General features: G+C 40.2%; 2 protein-coding genes across 2 annotated transcripts in view; one reads left to right on the forward strand and one right to left on the reverse strand.

Annotated features, from left to right (window-relative positions):
• The first annotated feature begins 6005 nt into the window (after window positions 1–6005).
• LOC101861369 (52 kDa repressor of the inhibitor of the protein kinase-like) lies at window positions 6006–6503 on the forward strand. The gene has a single exon (XM_013083684.1). It carries the CDS (start codon window positions 6006–6008, stop codon window positions 6501–6503), a length of 498 nt encoding a protein of 165 aa, XP_012939138.1.
• Window positions 6504–9162: 2659 nt separating this feature from the next.
• The window catches only part of LOC101858110 (probable serine carboxypeptidase CPVL), a 7960-nt gene continuing 2122 nt past the window's right edge, over window positions 9163–15000 (reverse strand). The window contains exons 2-3 of the mRNA XM_005100481.3: window positions 12317–13706; window positions 9163–9559 (exon numbers count right to left, since the gene is read on the reverse strand). Of these exons, the coding sequence (XP_005100538.1) occupies window positions 9534–9559; window positions 12317–13685 (1395 nt within the window). The 5' untranslated portion in view covers window positions 13686–13706 and the 3' untranslated portion in view covers window positions 9163–9533. The remainder of the gene's footprint in view (window positions 9560–12316; window positions 13707–15000) is intronic.

A 15000-nucleotide genomic window follows, 5' to 3' on the forward strand; every position in this document is an offset into this window, starting at 1 on the left:
TTCCTTAGCTTAAGAGTCCGTGATAACTGAAAATTTGCATTTTCTGTGCCTTTAATCTACGTTTTTCAGAAACAATCCACACAGAAATGAGTTCTTTAATGGGCATGAAAGGTGTTGAGCCAAAAAAAAATAAAAATTTAATAAAAATTCACAAATCTCCGGAAAATGCAAGTTTCTTTATTTTGATTATTTTGACGAGAGCCTGATTCCACCATGCTGCCTCACATATATTAAAATTTTGGCTTAGCTCCAAACCCACGTTGGTGACCCTTTAGAACCCATATATTAAAATTTTGACTTTATTCCAACCCCACGTTTTTGACCATTTAGAACCCGTATCATGATTTAGCACCAACCCCACGTTTTTTACCCTTTAAAACTTGCATCTTGATTTAGTAAAAGTCGTATATTGACTTAGCTCCAACCCCACATCATTGACCCTTTAGAACTTGTATCTTTACTTAGCTCCAACCCCTTGTTATTGACCTTTTAGTACTCATATCTTGACTTTGCTCCAACCCCATCGTGGCCTTAGATTACACAGACTGAACTGCCAATTTGTTTTTCTGTCCCTTTAAAGAACAGTTCAAGAATTCGAAAAACTCAATTTCTGTAATATTTGGACTATCATAATTTTTTTGTGTGCCATTCCTTTGAACAGCAGGGGAGCTTTCAGAATTCTTTGTACAAAATTGAAACTGCGCAAAATCTCCTTTTATACATCAAGCTGAAATATAATATGTATATATATAATAAATTTATAATGTGGAATCTATCTTACTAGTCTTCTTTTTTGTTGTATGTTTTATTGGTAAGGTATTCATGTTTATTCTCTTTTCATCGCGGATGTTTGTTGGGCGCTTATTGAGGGTCCTTCTTTTCTCTCCCACTGCTATTTCTGTCTGCTACCTGTCTTGCTTTTCATTTGCTAAAAAAGGCCATTGTATTTCAAAGTGCTTCATGCTTCTTTTATCTCAAAATGAAAGTCATATTTTCATTGTCATCATCATCAGTATTTACTACTGGTGGTTTTCTTTTTTTCAACTATCACTTCTTCGGTTTTTTTGGGGCTAATTGCCCATTTGTTTGAGCATGTTATTTTAGATGTCATATTATTTATGGGTTCATCTTCATCTTGTGCTTTCTTTACTCATGCTCTCATGCTAAATAAGATTACATGTACTAGAGTTTATGGTGCAGAAGTCCGTCTCTTTGCCGTGACAAACAGAGGACTTGTGTTTGATTTCTGAATAGGAAGGATTAAAAAAACAACAACAAATCTTGTACATATTATTATATCCCTGTCTGCCTGCTGGGGTGCTGTATCATTCTCTGCCCTGGTCAGACGCGCGTCTGGATCAAAGCAGCCTTTTCCACAAATGATCAAAGTCGAGTACCGCACACGAGTTTGATTCCCAAATGGGGAGAGTTTTCATCTCGTATTTCGGTCTTTCTTCTAGGACATCGCATCCCTCTCAAATCGAGTCTGCCCTGGCACACAGGGACAAAGCTCGCCTCCGTAATAATTTAAACTGGGTTGATTTGGGGATGGGGGTGGGGGTGGTACCCAAAACGCCAACAGAAAAAGCAACAATTTTAGTCCAAGTTGGTAGGGTTAATCATGCTTAATCAAATGGAAATTGTTAGTACTGTACAGTCCCCTAGCGTTACCCACTGGGGGGCTGTGCAGTCCCCTAGCTTTGCTTCGTACTCTGGGGGTTTGCAAAGAAAGTCTTAGATCTACTAGATCTAGATTCTAAAACTAAAAACTAAACTACCATGTAGTGTAGTCTACGGTCTATATCATAAGTACTGTAGCTCTAGAATCTAGATCTTGATAGATCCTAGATCAACAAACCTGTTGACATAAATAATAAATTCGACTTAAATAAAGAGTTTGGCTCTAGGTCTAGATTCTCCCACCATACTAATTAACTTAACTAGATCTAAAAAAAGGTCGCTCAGCCTCAGCTGCCCACACATAAGAGGGAATTATCGCGAAGCCCTCTATTTGATTGCTTTGAACTTTTTCCATATAGTGTCAGATTTTACTGGACGTTACAGATTCTAAATTTTGTGGTTGAGAAACCTTTACAAGTTAGGTTCCGACCGGTTTCCTTTGATGTTGGCCGAAACTATGTCAGATTTATAATAGAAGTTTTACAATGGAAGTTATATACGATGACACGGAGAAAATGTTTGGTTTTCGTTGCAACACACCAACTTTTACAAAGCAGGGGCGGAACTCGTAGGAAATGTATCAATGACCAGAAAGTCACCATGATCAAGGTGAACGAGTCCAGGCTGAAGAGACAAACAAAACGTAAAAAACTTTCCAAGGGCATAAAAATAACCTTTTGGTTACAATGGACAGCTAACACTTTTAAGTTTGAAAAAGATAAAAACTCACTAGAAAAGGAGAGGAGTCATTGATCGTCCTCAGAATCGGACCCAAAGGAATAGATAACTATCTTTTGTTGAATAAATCCAAGCCCGTCAGTTTACCAATATTATTGTTCTCTTCTGCCATGGCGTGTTCAACACATTTCTTCCAGTAGTGTCTGTCTACGTCAAATATAGCATTCGTCGTCAATGTCTTGATGTCTGCGATTTTGAAAGTCATATTTTTGTCAGCGACATCGTGTTTAATCCTTGCCCAAACCAACTCAACAGGGTTTAAATGGGAATGGTGCGGTGGAAGTCTCAGGCTCGTGTGTCCATGAAAAGCTATAACTTTATCACTAGCATAGATCTTGGGTCGATTTAGACTTTTGACTATTTGCAAAAGTTCTGGTTTTAAAGCGTGCTCTGGAAACTCGATGCTGTTGGTACAAAGCCATTCTATTATGTTGTCTTTTCTTCATGCAGAAGTTCTTGTTTTATTTTCCTGCGCAACGCAATTATAATACGTTGCATTGTCCATCACAATACACGTAGGCCAGTCGAGAGCTGGCAATAGCTGATGTTTCACCAAATCTTCGAATATGTCCGCGTTCATTTCAGAGTGATAGTCTCTGCTGTCTGTTGACTTCGATTGGAAAATAAGAACGGCATCGGAAACAAAACCAACAATGCTGCTCCCAGCAAGAGCGATGATCAATCGCTGACCCTTGCTGGAAGGGACGTGCCAACCCATAGTAGCGTCTATCGACTGCCACTCTTGCTCTTTAGCATGGTGAGCGTGAACCCAGGTTTCATCAATGTAAACTATGTCGAAACCCTCTTTTCTCTGACTTGTCGTAGATATCTGCTCCTCGAGGCAACGAGATCCGATCGCTAGCATAGGATGCCTTTTGTGTCCTAGTCTTTTTTCTGAACGTGAACCCTGCACTTTTCACAATTTTCCATAACGTTGTTTTGTTCAAAGAAATTTGCATTTCTTCTTCAACATATTATTATTTCTTCAACTTTCGGAGGGTCACTAGTTCTCGTTTTTCAAACATTCTGACTATAAGACGTTTTATCACATCAAGGTCAAAATCATTAATTATCCCTGGCCTATCAACAACGGGTCTTTGGGGTTCATTTGCAGACTTTACACTGCTTTGAAGAAGGCGATTTATTGTTCGCGGCGATAAAAGTTTCTTAAAATCACGAAGAACTCGTTTTTTTAAATTTGCAATGGAACAGTATGTATTTCCGCCATTGGCTTCGGCACAAAAGTGTTGCGCAACAGTCTGTGCGGTGAAATATTTACACTTAAGGGGCTTTGTAAATTTCGAGTCACAACTCAAAAAAAGTCTCGTCTGCCCTGAGTTATGTACGAATTGATCCTTTTCTGATTTTAGGCAACACAAGACGCAGCGCTCAACTCCTCAATACTCTCCGCTGTCCGTATGATTTCCGTCGGCGAAATTCACTCGTCGTCTCACCCAGGCCCCACTTGTATGTTTCGACAGAGTACACGCCTTTAGATTATTATGACAGTGCGTTTTCAAGAGATTTGTGAGTGAACAATAACACTGGACTTGTCTGTGTCGAAAAAGTGGCAAAAAATGACCAGCATGTCTGCGTGCTGTAAATACGTGATTTTTTGTTTCCACTGGGGCTTGAGCAAAGCCCAAATAAGCTATCTTTTGCGATAAACAAACTTCGCTTTTAGAAAAAGTTTTCGTAACGTCCATGTCATTTCACTTTATTTTGCAAAATTTCAAATCGAAATATTGAGAACTGAGTGAACAGGATTTTTCTAACCGTGGGCAACTGTGGCTTTACGACCTTTAGATGTGAATCAGATCTACAACTACAAAGTAAGAACTATTAAAATATTGTACTCTACGTCAATTCTACTGGATCAACTAACCTTTCGACATTCACTTTTCTCACAAAAAAAAAAAAAAGAAACAGTGGGTGGCTCTATCATACTCATAAACTTTTTCAAACATCTATCGTAACTGCCAAAAACTTGGCCAACAGTCAAATCAGACGTCATGTTGTCAATTTGTCATGGGAGGAAATTACAATTTTGTTGATGTCTGATGATGGCTTGTTGACCTCGATCCCCAGGTCAAAGGTTGTTTCTTTGCGGTCCCCCTGTGCGCAAAGCAGCGCTTGGTGACTGCACAGTCCCCGAGTAAAGCTACCCCAGTGGGTAGCGCTTCACAGTCCCCTAACAACTTTAATCTGAGTTACCTCGGTTTCACCGAAACCACGCGCTCGAAAAGCCGCGAGTCAGCTTACGTGCCGTGTTTATATTTCCAAATTATACGTTTGCGATAGCACTATAAACACACGAGCGGACACACCCATACACACGCACACATTCACACACAAATACACACTGACACATACACACATACACACACACATACACACACACACACACACACACACACACACACACACACACACAGACCATCTCGGTGGCCTCCCTCTTGGAAAGAAGTCCACCTTGGCAGATCTAGAGGAACCCCCCCCCCCCCCACTAAAACACAATAAAAACGGCCATCAGAACTTTCATCAGCTAAGGGTAGATTAAGCTACATATACGGCACTGTTTCAGGAAAGGCAAAGCGACACAATATATCGAGATGTAGATCTAGAATCTAGGCCCAGATCTAGTGGACCGGCATATAATGTCTGGAGAAAACTAAAAATTTGCGGAAAATTGGAAGCACTAAACATTAGAGAACGTAGATCTATCTAGATCTAGATTTATATCTAGATCTAGACACGTCCCTAGCTAGGTCTAACAATAACATGGCCTATTTTTAACTCTCCCGAGAACGAAATAATGATCTAGATCTAGGCAGTCAGTGACTGACAAAAACAAGCTCATTTGCATGTGAGCTTGGTCTGCAAGTGACGAAAAAGAGCAGTGGACGCCAGGGCCGCGTTACCTGTAAGGCTGTTCAGGCTGTAGCCCAGGGCCCCGCGCCTCAGGGGGCCCCGCGCTTTCAAACACGACGTTTAAAAAAAGTTTTTCAACAACAACAAAATTGTCCTCTTGTTGAATTGTTGTTGTTGTTTGTATTGCTGTTGTAAACTGAATGTAATTAACCAAGCCACTGTTCAAAACTTAGATGCTTTGGATTTCAAGACATAAAGTGTGAATACAAAGATTATTCTCGGTATCTCCGAAGATCCCATTTTTATAGACAGCTTGTAAACGGAGAAAACGTAAGAAGAGACTGGATTTATTATTCAGAGTCAACGGGGAAAGTATTTTGTCAGTGTTGTAAATTCTTCAGCACCACCGGTGAGACTGCTTTCACTTCAGGATTCAACGACTGGAAGAACGTTATATAGAGCGATTGTCCTTGCCTGAAAACAGTGATACTCATCGCAAAGCTGCAAATGACTTCTATGTGTTAGGAAAACAAAGTAGGGTGTTAAACAAATCTTTCGTCTCACAATTGAAAATAGAGGTTGAATACTGGCGAAAGGTTTTGGGAAGAGTGGTGTCTGTTGTGAAATTTTTGAGCGAAAGAGGACTCCCTCTACGTGGTTATGACGAACTATTTGGATCTGCACATAACGGTAACTTTCTTGGATTGTTAGAATTGATGGCTACGTTTGATCTATTTCTAGCAGATCATATTGCGCGGAATGGCAACAAAGGACGTAGGCACGCGTCATATTTATCATCTACTATTTTTGATGAGTTTGTAGAAGTGTTGACCGCCCAAGTAAGATCAGTCATCATTGAAGAGGTCAAAGAGGCAAAGTACTACAGCATGAGTGTCGATTCCACCCCAGACATAACCCACACCGATCAACTGACATTCATTCTTCGTTACATCAATAAAGCTGGTCTACCTGTAGAGAGATTTATAGCCTTCATCCCAATAGAAGCACACGATACAGAGTCTCTCACGTCAGAAATTTTGACAGCTTTGGACAAATTTGGAATGGAGCTTCGAAACTGCTGTGGTCAAAGCTACGATAATGCTAGTAACATGGCTGGATGCCTCAGTGGTGTACAGGCCCGTATCAAAGAGATGAATCCCAAGGCTTCCTTTGTCCCCTGCTCGGCTCATTCTCTAAATCTGGTTGGTGTTTGAGCAGCTGAATATTGCGTAGACGCAGCATCATTTTTCGGATTCGTCCAGGCATGGTACAACTTCCTTTCAAGCTCCACACATCGTTGGGGCTTGTTTGTAAAACGTATCGGTGGCCCTACACCCAAATCATTGTCAGGAGCTAGATGGTCTGCCCGACATGATGCAACAGTAGCATTAATATCCAACTACAAAAAGATTATATCATTACTTCTTGACATCTCTCGAGACGTGAAAGAATCTCCCCAAACGCGTGATGAGGCGTCATCCTTGCACAACAAGATGGAAAATTTTGATTTTGCTGCGCTGTGTGTGTTTTGGGAACAAGTTCTGGCACGTTTTAACACTGCCAACAAAACACTTCAGAAACCATCACTCAACCTGGGAGTCGTACACATGTTGTACGATTATCTAATTGCTTATTTAACAGGACTTCGGGACGATTTCGAGCGAATGGAACAATCAGCCACACCTTTCGTCGAAGAGCCTTCCTACCAATACAAACGCATTGCAAAACGCAAGCGCTTCCACGACGAAACAAAAGATGTTGAAGCTGTTTTGTCACACCGGGAACAGTTTAGAATAAACACCTTCCTTGTCATCGTTGACTGCCTTTTGTCTGAGCTTGAAAAGCGAGGACACATCTACAGGACTCTGGCTCAAGATTTTGACATTCTCTTTCATCTTCACAAGAAACCTGCCACAAGCATTTGAGACACGTCACAATTCTCGCATTCAGCAGCAATATTAGGACGACCTAGAGCTATCATTTCCTGACGAACTAGTGTCGTATTCAGGATATGTCAACTCAGCATTTCAGTCTGAGGATACACTTTCTCCTCCCCGGCTCCTTCAAGATCTGCACGAAAGTGGTGCAACAACAGCTTTCCCAAATGTAGAGATCCCACTGAGGCTCTTTCTCACCATACCTATCGCCAACGTAGAGGGTGACTGAAAGATCCTTCTCCGTACTGAAACGAGTGAAAAGTAGACTGCGTCCAACGATGGGACAAGACTCTTGACGACTGAATCTGAAACGACCAAATCTCTAGACTTTGAGGACATCATCGAGGCATTTGCCGAGCAAAAAGCCAGGAGTAAAATATAAGGTATGAGTTTTTATAATCTGTTGTGTATGTGTTTAAATGAAGTAATCCACCACGAAGTAAACAAGCACGGATAGGTTTCGGCTGCCTCATTCTTTGTAACAGAAATAGATCTATAAATGTGCTTATCGTCGTCTTAATCCACATTATTGGTGGATACCGGTAGGCCTACATCTAATCACGTTTTACAGTATAGCTTTCCATAAGTACGGGTTACAATGCGGTAGTAGTAGCATCAACGTCATCGAGGGGCCCCGCGGCTCAAGGACAGCCTAGGGCCCCGCATTTAGTTAACGCGGCCCTGGTGGACGCGGGGCCGAACTGAGCAGCTAGCAGGGCACACATAAACAGTCAGCTGTTTACGTTAACAAGCTTGAAGTGGGCTAGGAGTTACTGTTCTTACCCCGTTTAACCAATCAGAGCCCTCAGCCGTTCACCATGACGCTAAGTTGTTTATATTTCAACCACATAATTCTAAACTGTGATTTCAACCCGTCTTGCTCGAGAAGGGTAGTGTCTACGTTCTCTAACGGTAGAGAACGTATGCAAGTTGTCTACGTTCTCTAATGTTAGAAAGAACCACAAAATAGCTCGCTCGCTCTATCTAACATGAAAAAGTGTCGACATTGCTGCTTCCACAGCGCTTACACTTTATTTTCGCAAGCTATAAAGTTTACTTTCGCGAAATTGAAATGCTCGAGAAAGTAAAGCTGTCTACAGTACCGCATCTTGCCTTTACAGCGACGTTTAACCCCTAACAAGCAACCAACACCTTTATCATTCCATCGAAATGACACCCCCCCCCCCTTTTTTTCATTATAATTTGTTGTAGGCCTACACTTTTCACCCAAGGAAGGTGCACTCTAATGCCCCCCCCCCCTAAAACTTTGAACAAGTCACTGAAGATCAGGACGTCTGTAATTCCCACTTCAACGCCAAGGTAGGCCTATGTGATACAATGTGAGAGACCATAAATGATACCAAATTCACATGTGTGGAAAAACATTGCCGATTTGGTGTGTGATGTCACATTACTGTCATGAAATCAAATCACGTGGATCAAGGTCAAGTCAGTCATATCAACGCTAGGTCTACGATAGGCCTAGATATAGTGCATAAAATAACCCAATTCTATGAGTGGACTGGCGGACCTATTTGATGTAGATCTAACGACACAACATAATGTAGACCAATTTGAAAAAAAAAGAAAGATTGAAAAGTAGCCTAGCCTTATCCAGAAGTTCAAACAGGGCCCTACAGGCTTAATATTGTTACTTTTTTTTTATTCGTTAGAGAACGTAGACAGCTTGTATACATTCTTTAACGTTAGAGAACGTAGACACTTCCCTCGACAAGGGGTCTAAATCTAAAAATAGGGACGAATGAAGGGCGTTGAAGCATTGTGGCGCATGAGGTAATGGTTCTATAAATAATCTCACAGTTATACAACAGGTCAAATGCTCGAAAGGGTTTGAGGTCCAAATTCCTTTATCGTGTAACCCAAGCTCACAACAAAACCACACACACACACCTCCAAAATAAAACAAAATGAAATATTTATAGTAGATCATAGTTGTTTAATTTGATCTTAAATGAAGGAGAAGACATTAAACTTTAAATAGACCCAAAAAACAAAATTTCATGGAAAGTCACTTTTTAGCCTTTCGAGCCTCGTAGCTCCAAATAACACATTGCGTCTTTCGACTGATTATGACCGGGCCAGACATATTTATGACCTTATTGTGTTGCAAGGGCCGTAAAACTCTACTAAAACTGAAAGAGAAAATGCTGTGATTGAATGGCACAGGCAAGAGAGTCCACAAAGAACAAACCCATAATTTGTCTTCAAGCAAAGTCTAATTTCGTTTTATTTCATCCCTCCCCCCTCAAATATTATTGTAGACGCCTTTAGTTTACACCGATTCTTTCAGATTTCTCCAAAGAGTGCATCATCTGAAAGAAAAATAGAATCAAAATCATGTTTTAGTTTAAAAAATAGTGGCAGTTGATTGTGAGTTATGTATGTTTAAGGAGGCCCGTGCACATGAGTCTCTCTCTCTCTCTCTATCTCTCTCTCTCTCTCTCTCTCTCTCTCTCTCTCTCTCTCTCTCTCTCTCTCTCTCTTTCTCTCTCTCCCCCCCCTTCTCTCTCTCTCTCTCTCTCTCACACACACACACACACAATCACGCACCCGCACACGCACACACACAAACTCGCACACACTTCAATCTATCTATCTATCTATCTATCTATCTATCTATCTATCTATCTATCTATCTATCTATCTATCTATCTATCTATCTATCTATCTATCTATCTATCTATCTATCTATCTATCTATCTATCTATCTATCTATTATATTGCTCGTTTTCCAATATGTCTGAAAACATCGTTAAAATAGAGAAAGCATTGTTCATTGCAGAGACTATAATATTCTCCATAATTTGATATGCCATACATGTCCATTTCATTAATGTAATTTCTTAAGGTCAATTTTGAGTGACTATATCTCGGGCGACTCCAGTCGTAGAAGAATATAAATGTGCCGAAAGATGCATAGTTTATTTAACTTTTAATCGACAGTCTGCAATCTTCGGGTGAGTACATTTTCAAGTTTCTTTTTGTGGACGCCACTGTATATACATAATAATAGAGAGAGATGATGATGACAACGACAACGACAACGACAACGATGATGATGATGAGGATGATGATGATGATGATATATATATATATATATATATATATATATATATATATATATATATATATATATATATATATATATATATATATATATATATATATATATATATATATATATATATATATATATATAATATGCTATGGCGTACAAAAGAAATCTGAAACGTGTATTCACCAAATCATCGCATTAAATTAAATACTTGTACTACTCACTCATGCAGCGTGCCAATATAAACCCTTTCTCTGACATGAAACCTAAAGTAAAAGAACACATCACATCTTCCTGGTCCCGACTTTGGAACCAACAAATGCACAACAAACTCCATTACATTCAACCGAAACTTGCGCTCAGGAAACCCCTGTCTCTCCTACGAAGACTAGAGAAAATGTTATTTACACAAGATTAAAAAAAGGACACACGCTCGTCACGCACAACCTTTGTACTCGAAGGAGAGGAAGCTCCTTTTTGCGTGGCGTGCTGCACATACTTTACAGTTCGGCACATCCTAACGGACTTTAATGATATACGTACAAAATATTTTTAATGTAAAAGTAAAAATGTCAAAACTCTTTTTGACATTGTAAACCCGAGAAAAATTTTAAGTTATAATGTTAAAAAAATAGGACTGTTTAATAGGATATAAAAATATATAGTTATCGTTGTCAGTGTATACACATACACTGAAATTAATATTGTAAATGCAAATGTAAATACGTCTTTACCATATTTACAAAAATATTCATAAATGTCTGTCGTCCTTTTAGCATGATGTTTTTAATATGACCGTGTGCAGTTGCGAACGCCGAAAACTCTTACTAAAACATGACATGATCCTAGATTTGTTGCGGTGAAACCTATTGGCACTTAAATGACCAAAATTGAGTCGATAGTGCCGTAAAACACCTACTCTGTCAATCAATAAAAAAAACAACAACCCAATATAAAGCTAGATAAATTCTGCATCTTCGGGCACATTAAAATTAAGGTTGCCCGAGATATAGTAACTCAAAATTAATCTTAAGAAATCAGATTTGGCAAGACTGTGCGGAATCAAAGAAACTAAAAAGTGTATTCGCGTCTGTTTTGAGAAGCATCAACATTTTTGCAAGGAACATGTCTTGAATATTAGATAAATGGAGAATTTTATTATCTCTGATATTTAAAAAAATGATATTTTGAAACACATTGGAAAACAGAGAAATTGCAGAAACCACGCAAAACCTGGACTAATGTGCTCATTAGTATTTTATCGGGAGCCATTGGTTTCATGTAGAGCACGAACCCTTTTGCGCATGGACTGTGTCAGAGTTTGGACATAATCATCTCTCAGTGAGGAACAAAGGCTACAAGGCTGCCCTGGTAAAGGGTACAAACAAAACCCCACTTGTGAGAATCAACGGATGATTCGTTTAGAGGACTTAATCGCAAGTTCTGGAACGTCAGATCTTATCCATATTTTCGTAATGGTGTCATTTAAGATGGCATCTTTATGTATGACAAAGCGCCTTATCACAGGGCAAACGCCCCTAAACAATTTTTAGAAAAACCAAATCATACCAATAAATAGCCCCGCTATGAACCCTACAGATAATACATTGAGCCCCGGGAAACAAAAGCTGAAGAAGCACAATTTCGCTCCCAATTCAAACACTTTTTTTGCAACTCTATGTAACATTTGGGATAAACTGACAGACAATTAAGCCCAAAATTTAACACAGTGCCTGTCCAACGGGTTCGTGCTGTACACCCCCCCCCCCCAAATAAAACAAAAACAAAACAGCAACCCCAACCCCCCCCAACCCCCCCCCCCAAAAAAAAAACAACAACCCCAAAACAACAAAACTAATGGTTCCTAAACAAAATATTAATAAGCACATATTTAGATGTTAAGTCCAGGTTTTGCGTGGTTTTTGAGACTGCTCTTATGACCAGTTTGTTTCAAACCATCGTAATAAGGTATTATTTATTGACAAAACAAACAAACCCCCCAAAACGGCCTCACCTTCGTTGTGCACACAACCATCACGAAGGAACAAGGACATCATCAGAAAACTCCGCTCTGGCTGGTCACGTGGTGTTTGATGGCCAGCTGCTCGGACAACTACCCGGCAGAGGCGTCCAGTTAGGGAGTAAAAACCCAACGTGTCATCCTTACCCCACACTGACCGCTCTGTGTTGTTATATTCCTTTTGCCGTAACCAGGGGGTTGACATGAGAGCCGCTTCCGTCATGGAAGAACTAACCACAGTGTCATAATCTCCCGTATACACCAGAACCTTATAATTATTATCTAACAGTTCAGAGAGCTGACCTTTGGTGCTCTTGAAAAACTCGTCTCCAAATTTCTGGTACAAATCTGTGCCTGCTATAACGAAACGCTGGTTATGTCTAACATGCACCGCTTTCATCACAGGATCTGATATCATCACATAGTAGACGCATTCGTAACCCGCAGGATTCTGAAGCATGTAATTGTCCTTAAACGTGACCCCTGGAACCTCAAAGAAGCGAGAGAAAATATCACTCGTAATTAACCCTGTTGGTCTGTCTCCTATTGACTCGATGAAATTTTGAACAGCTGTCTTAGATTTTATGTGAGATGCATACGATACTGCTCCCACGGAGTAAAAATAGCTCAAACTTTCGGGGCTCTGAGTTGGGGGATCGAAAAATGGACCTCCTAGATACACCCCAGTGAGCGGGATGTTAGTTTCCTTGTTTTTCCTCTTTTGATGTATGAACTGCGCTATTGACGGGACGTATTTCCCGGCATAAGACTGTCCTCCTATATAGAAATCACGCGTTTTATACTCAGAGAACATTACGAAAAACTGTTCGAGGAAATTGAAAAGTTCTCTAGTAATGTCTTCTTGCTTATATCTCTCTCCTGCCGGACCACTATCGGAGAAGCTGTAGCCCGTCCCGACGGGGTTGTCGATGTAAAGCACAGAGGCAAACTCAGTCCATGAGAACTTATTCTCTTCTACATCACTGGAAGTAGCAGACACACAGCGTAAAGGCCCATGTTCCCAAAACAGACCTAGCATCGACGACACGCTTGGGCCTCCGTTGAGCCATAGAAGGAGTGGTGTATCTACTGTGTTGTGTCGGGCAGGGAAGAACCAAAAGAACATGTGATTTCCTAATGTTTTATTCACAGTCAGAAAGCCTGCGTAGCTGGGAGGTAGCGTTTGATTTTTGAATAGTTGATCGCCGTCCACTTCGCTCAATCTCTGAGCTGTAAGTGCATCGTTGTTGTCCAGGTATGGTGTTAGGAATAATGGATTCTTAGCTTTCGCGATCTCGAAACTCAGCATTGCAGTAACAAACATAGTAGTGACTAAACATCGTATCAAGACGAAGTTGGTCATTGTGAGTGTTGGACGGCTGATCTGAAAAATAATGTCGAAGAAGTTATTGCTTTATTCGGTTTTATTTGTTTGTATTTTGGGGAACTATACAGTTTGGACACACGTATTCTAGCCCTTTAGAGTACCAAGACGCTTTCCCGAATCCAAATATATATCCAACAGAACCAATGGTTATTACGCGGAAAGCTTTTAATGGTCACCGTAGCGTTTCAGCAACAGTATCAAATTATGTTTGAATTTCAGTATCAACCTTTTCGTCGACCAATGCAAAACATGTTCGTCATCAAAGAACAATAATTAAATGTATATGGATCACATTGCAGTGGCAATGCGTACTAAGGGGCTGAAAGGCTAGAGCCCCCCCCCCCCGCCCCCGCCCCAACTACAGGGTGATCCCCCCAAAAAACCCAAAACAAACAACAACTGTACAACTTTTTTTTCGAAATATCTCGCACAAAATTTGTACTAGAATTAGAATGTTGTAATTTGGTTCAGATATAATTCATGCAAAACGAATTTGTTTCACATTATATTCACAAAGAAGAAACTTATTTTCGAAAACGAAGATGGCTTTTCTAAAAACCAGCTATAAATGCAATATGCACCAATTTAAAAGATCTTGTAAGGAAAGTCATGAAATGATTGATTTGCTTTCTTCTTTTCTTTCATTTTAAAAATCTAATATTTCCATCCCTTTAACCTTTAAACAACTTTTCTTTTCTCTCACAGAGTTTAAAAAAATATTTGTAAAATTCTGGAGTTCTGAGAACCAATGGTTTATATCCTCCTTCGGATACATTTTAACGCGCCTTTCGTAATGTTCAGTGGTGGCCAAACACAAGGATCCACTCAACCATGAGTACTCAAAGCCACAGACACCGTACACGTTACAGTACGGAGCTGTTTCTAAAGACAATGGGGGGGGGGGGGTGTTTCCCCAACAGACAGCATTTGTGTGAAGTTGATATAACCTGAAAGGTGAATATGGGCTTTGCCTAGGTACCAATAAATGTCATATAGGAAATGTTCACGACGATCGAGGAATCATAAACACATTGCTATCCTCTGACAGCTGCGAACGGAACAATGGAACAATCGAAGATGAAGGTCCGCCTTGAGAACGCGGACCGTTGAGATGTAAGAAAGTCATTGCTGCCGACATCGTCTTTGGACAAACGTCTCATGGGGCTCACTTACTGAATTCTGCATCTTGGTGACGTTTAAAGAGGTGCGAACGGTGTGTGTTTGACCTGAAGTGGTCGTTTTGAGTGGGAATTTTTAGTTCTGATTCTCTACAGGTTCTAACTGATGAACC

The sequence above is a fragment of the Aplysia californica genome, unplaced genomic scaffold, assembly GCF_000002075.1.
Source record: "Aplysia californica isolate F4 #8 unplaced genomic scaffold, AplCal3.0 scaffold00249, whole genome shotgun sequence".
NCBI classification, from domain to species: domain Eukaryota; kingdom Metazoa; phylum Mollusca; class Gastropoda; order Aplysiida; family Aplysiidae; genus Aplysia; species Aplysia californica.

Excerpts from the sequence above, each read along its gene's own strand:
- LOC101861369 (XM_013083684.1), top strand. The coding sequence starts at position 6,006 with ATGGCTACGTTTGATCTATTTCTAGCAGATCATATTGCGCGGAATGGC.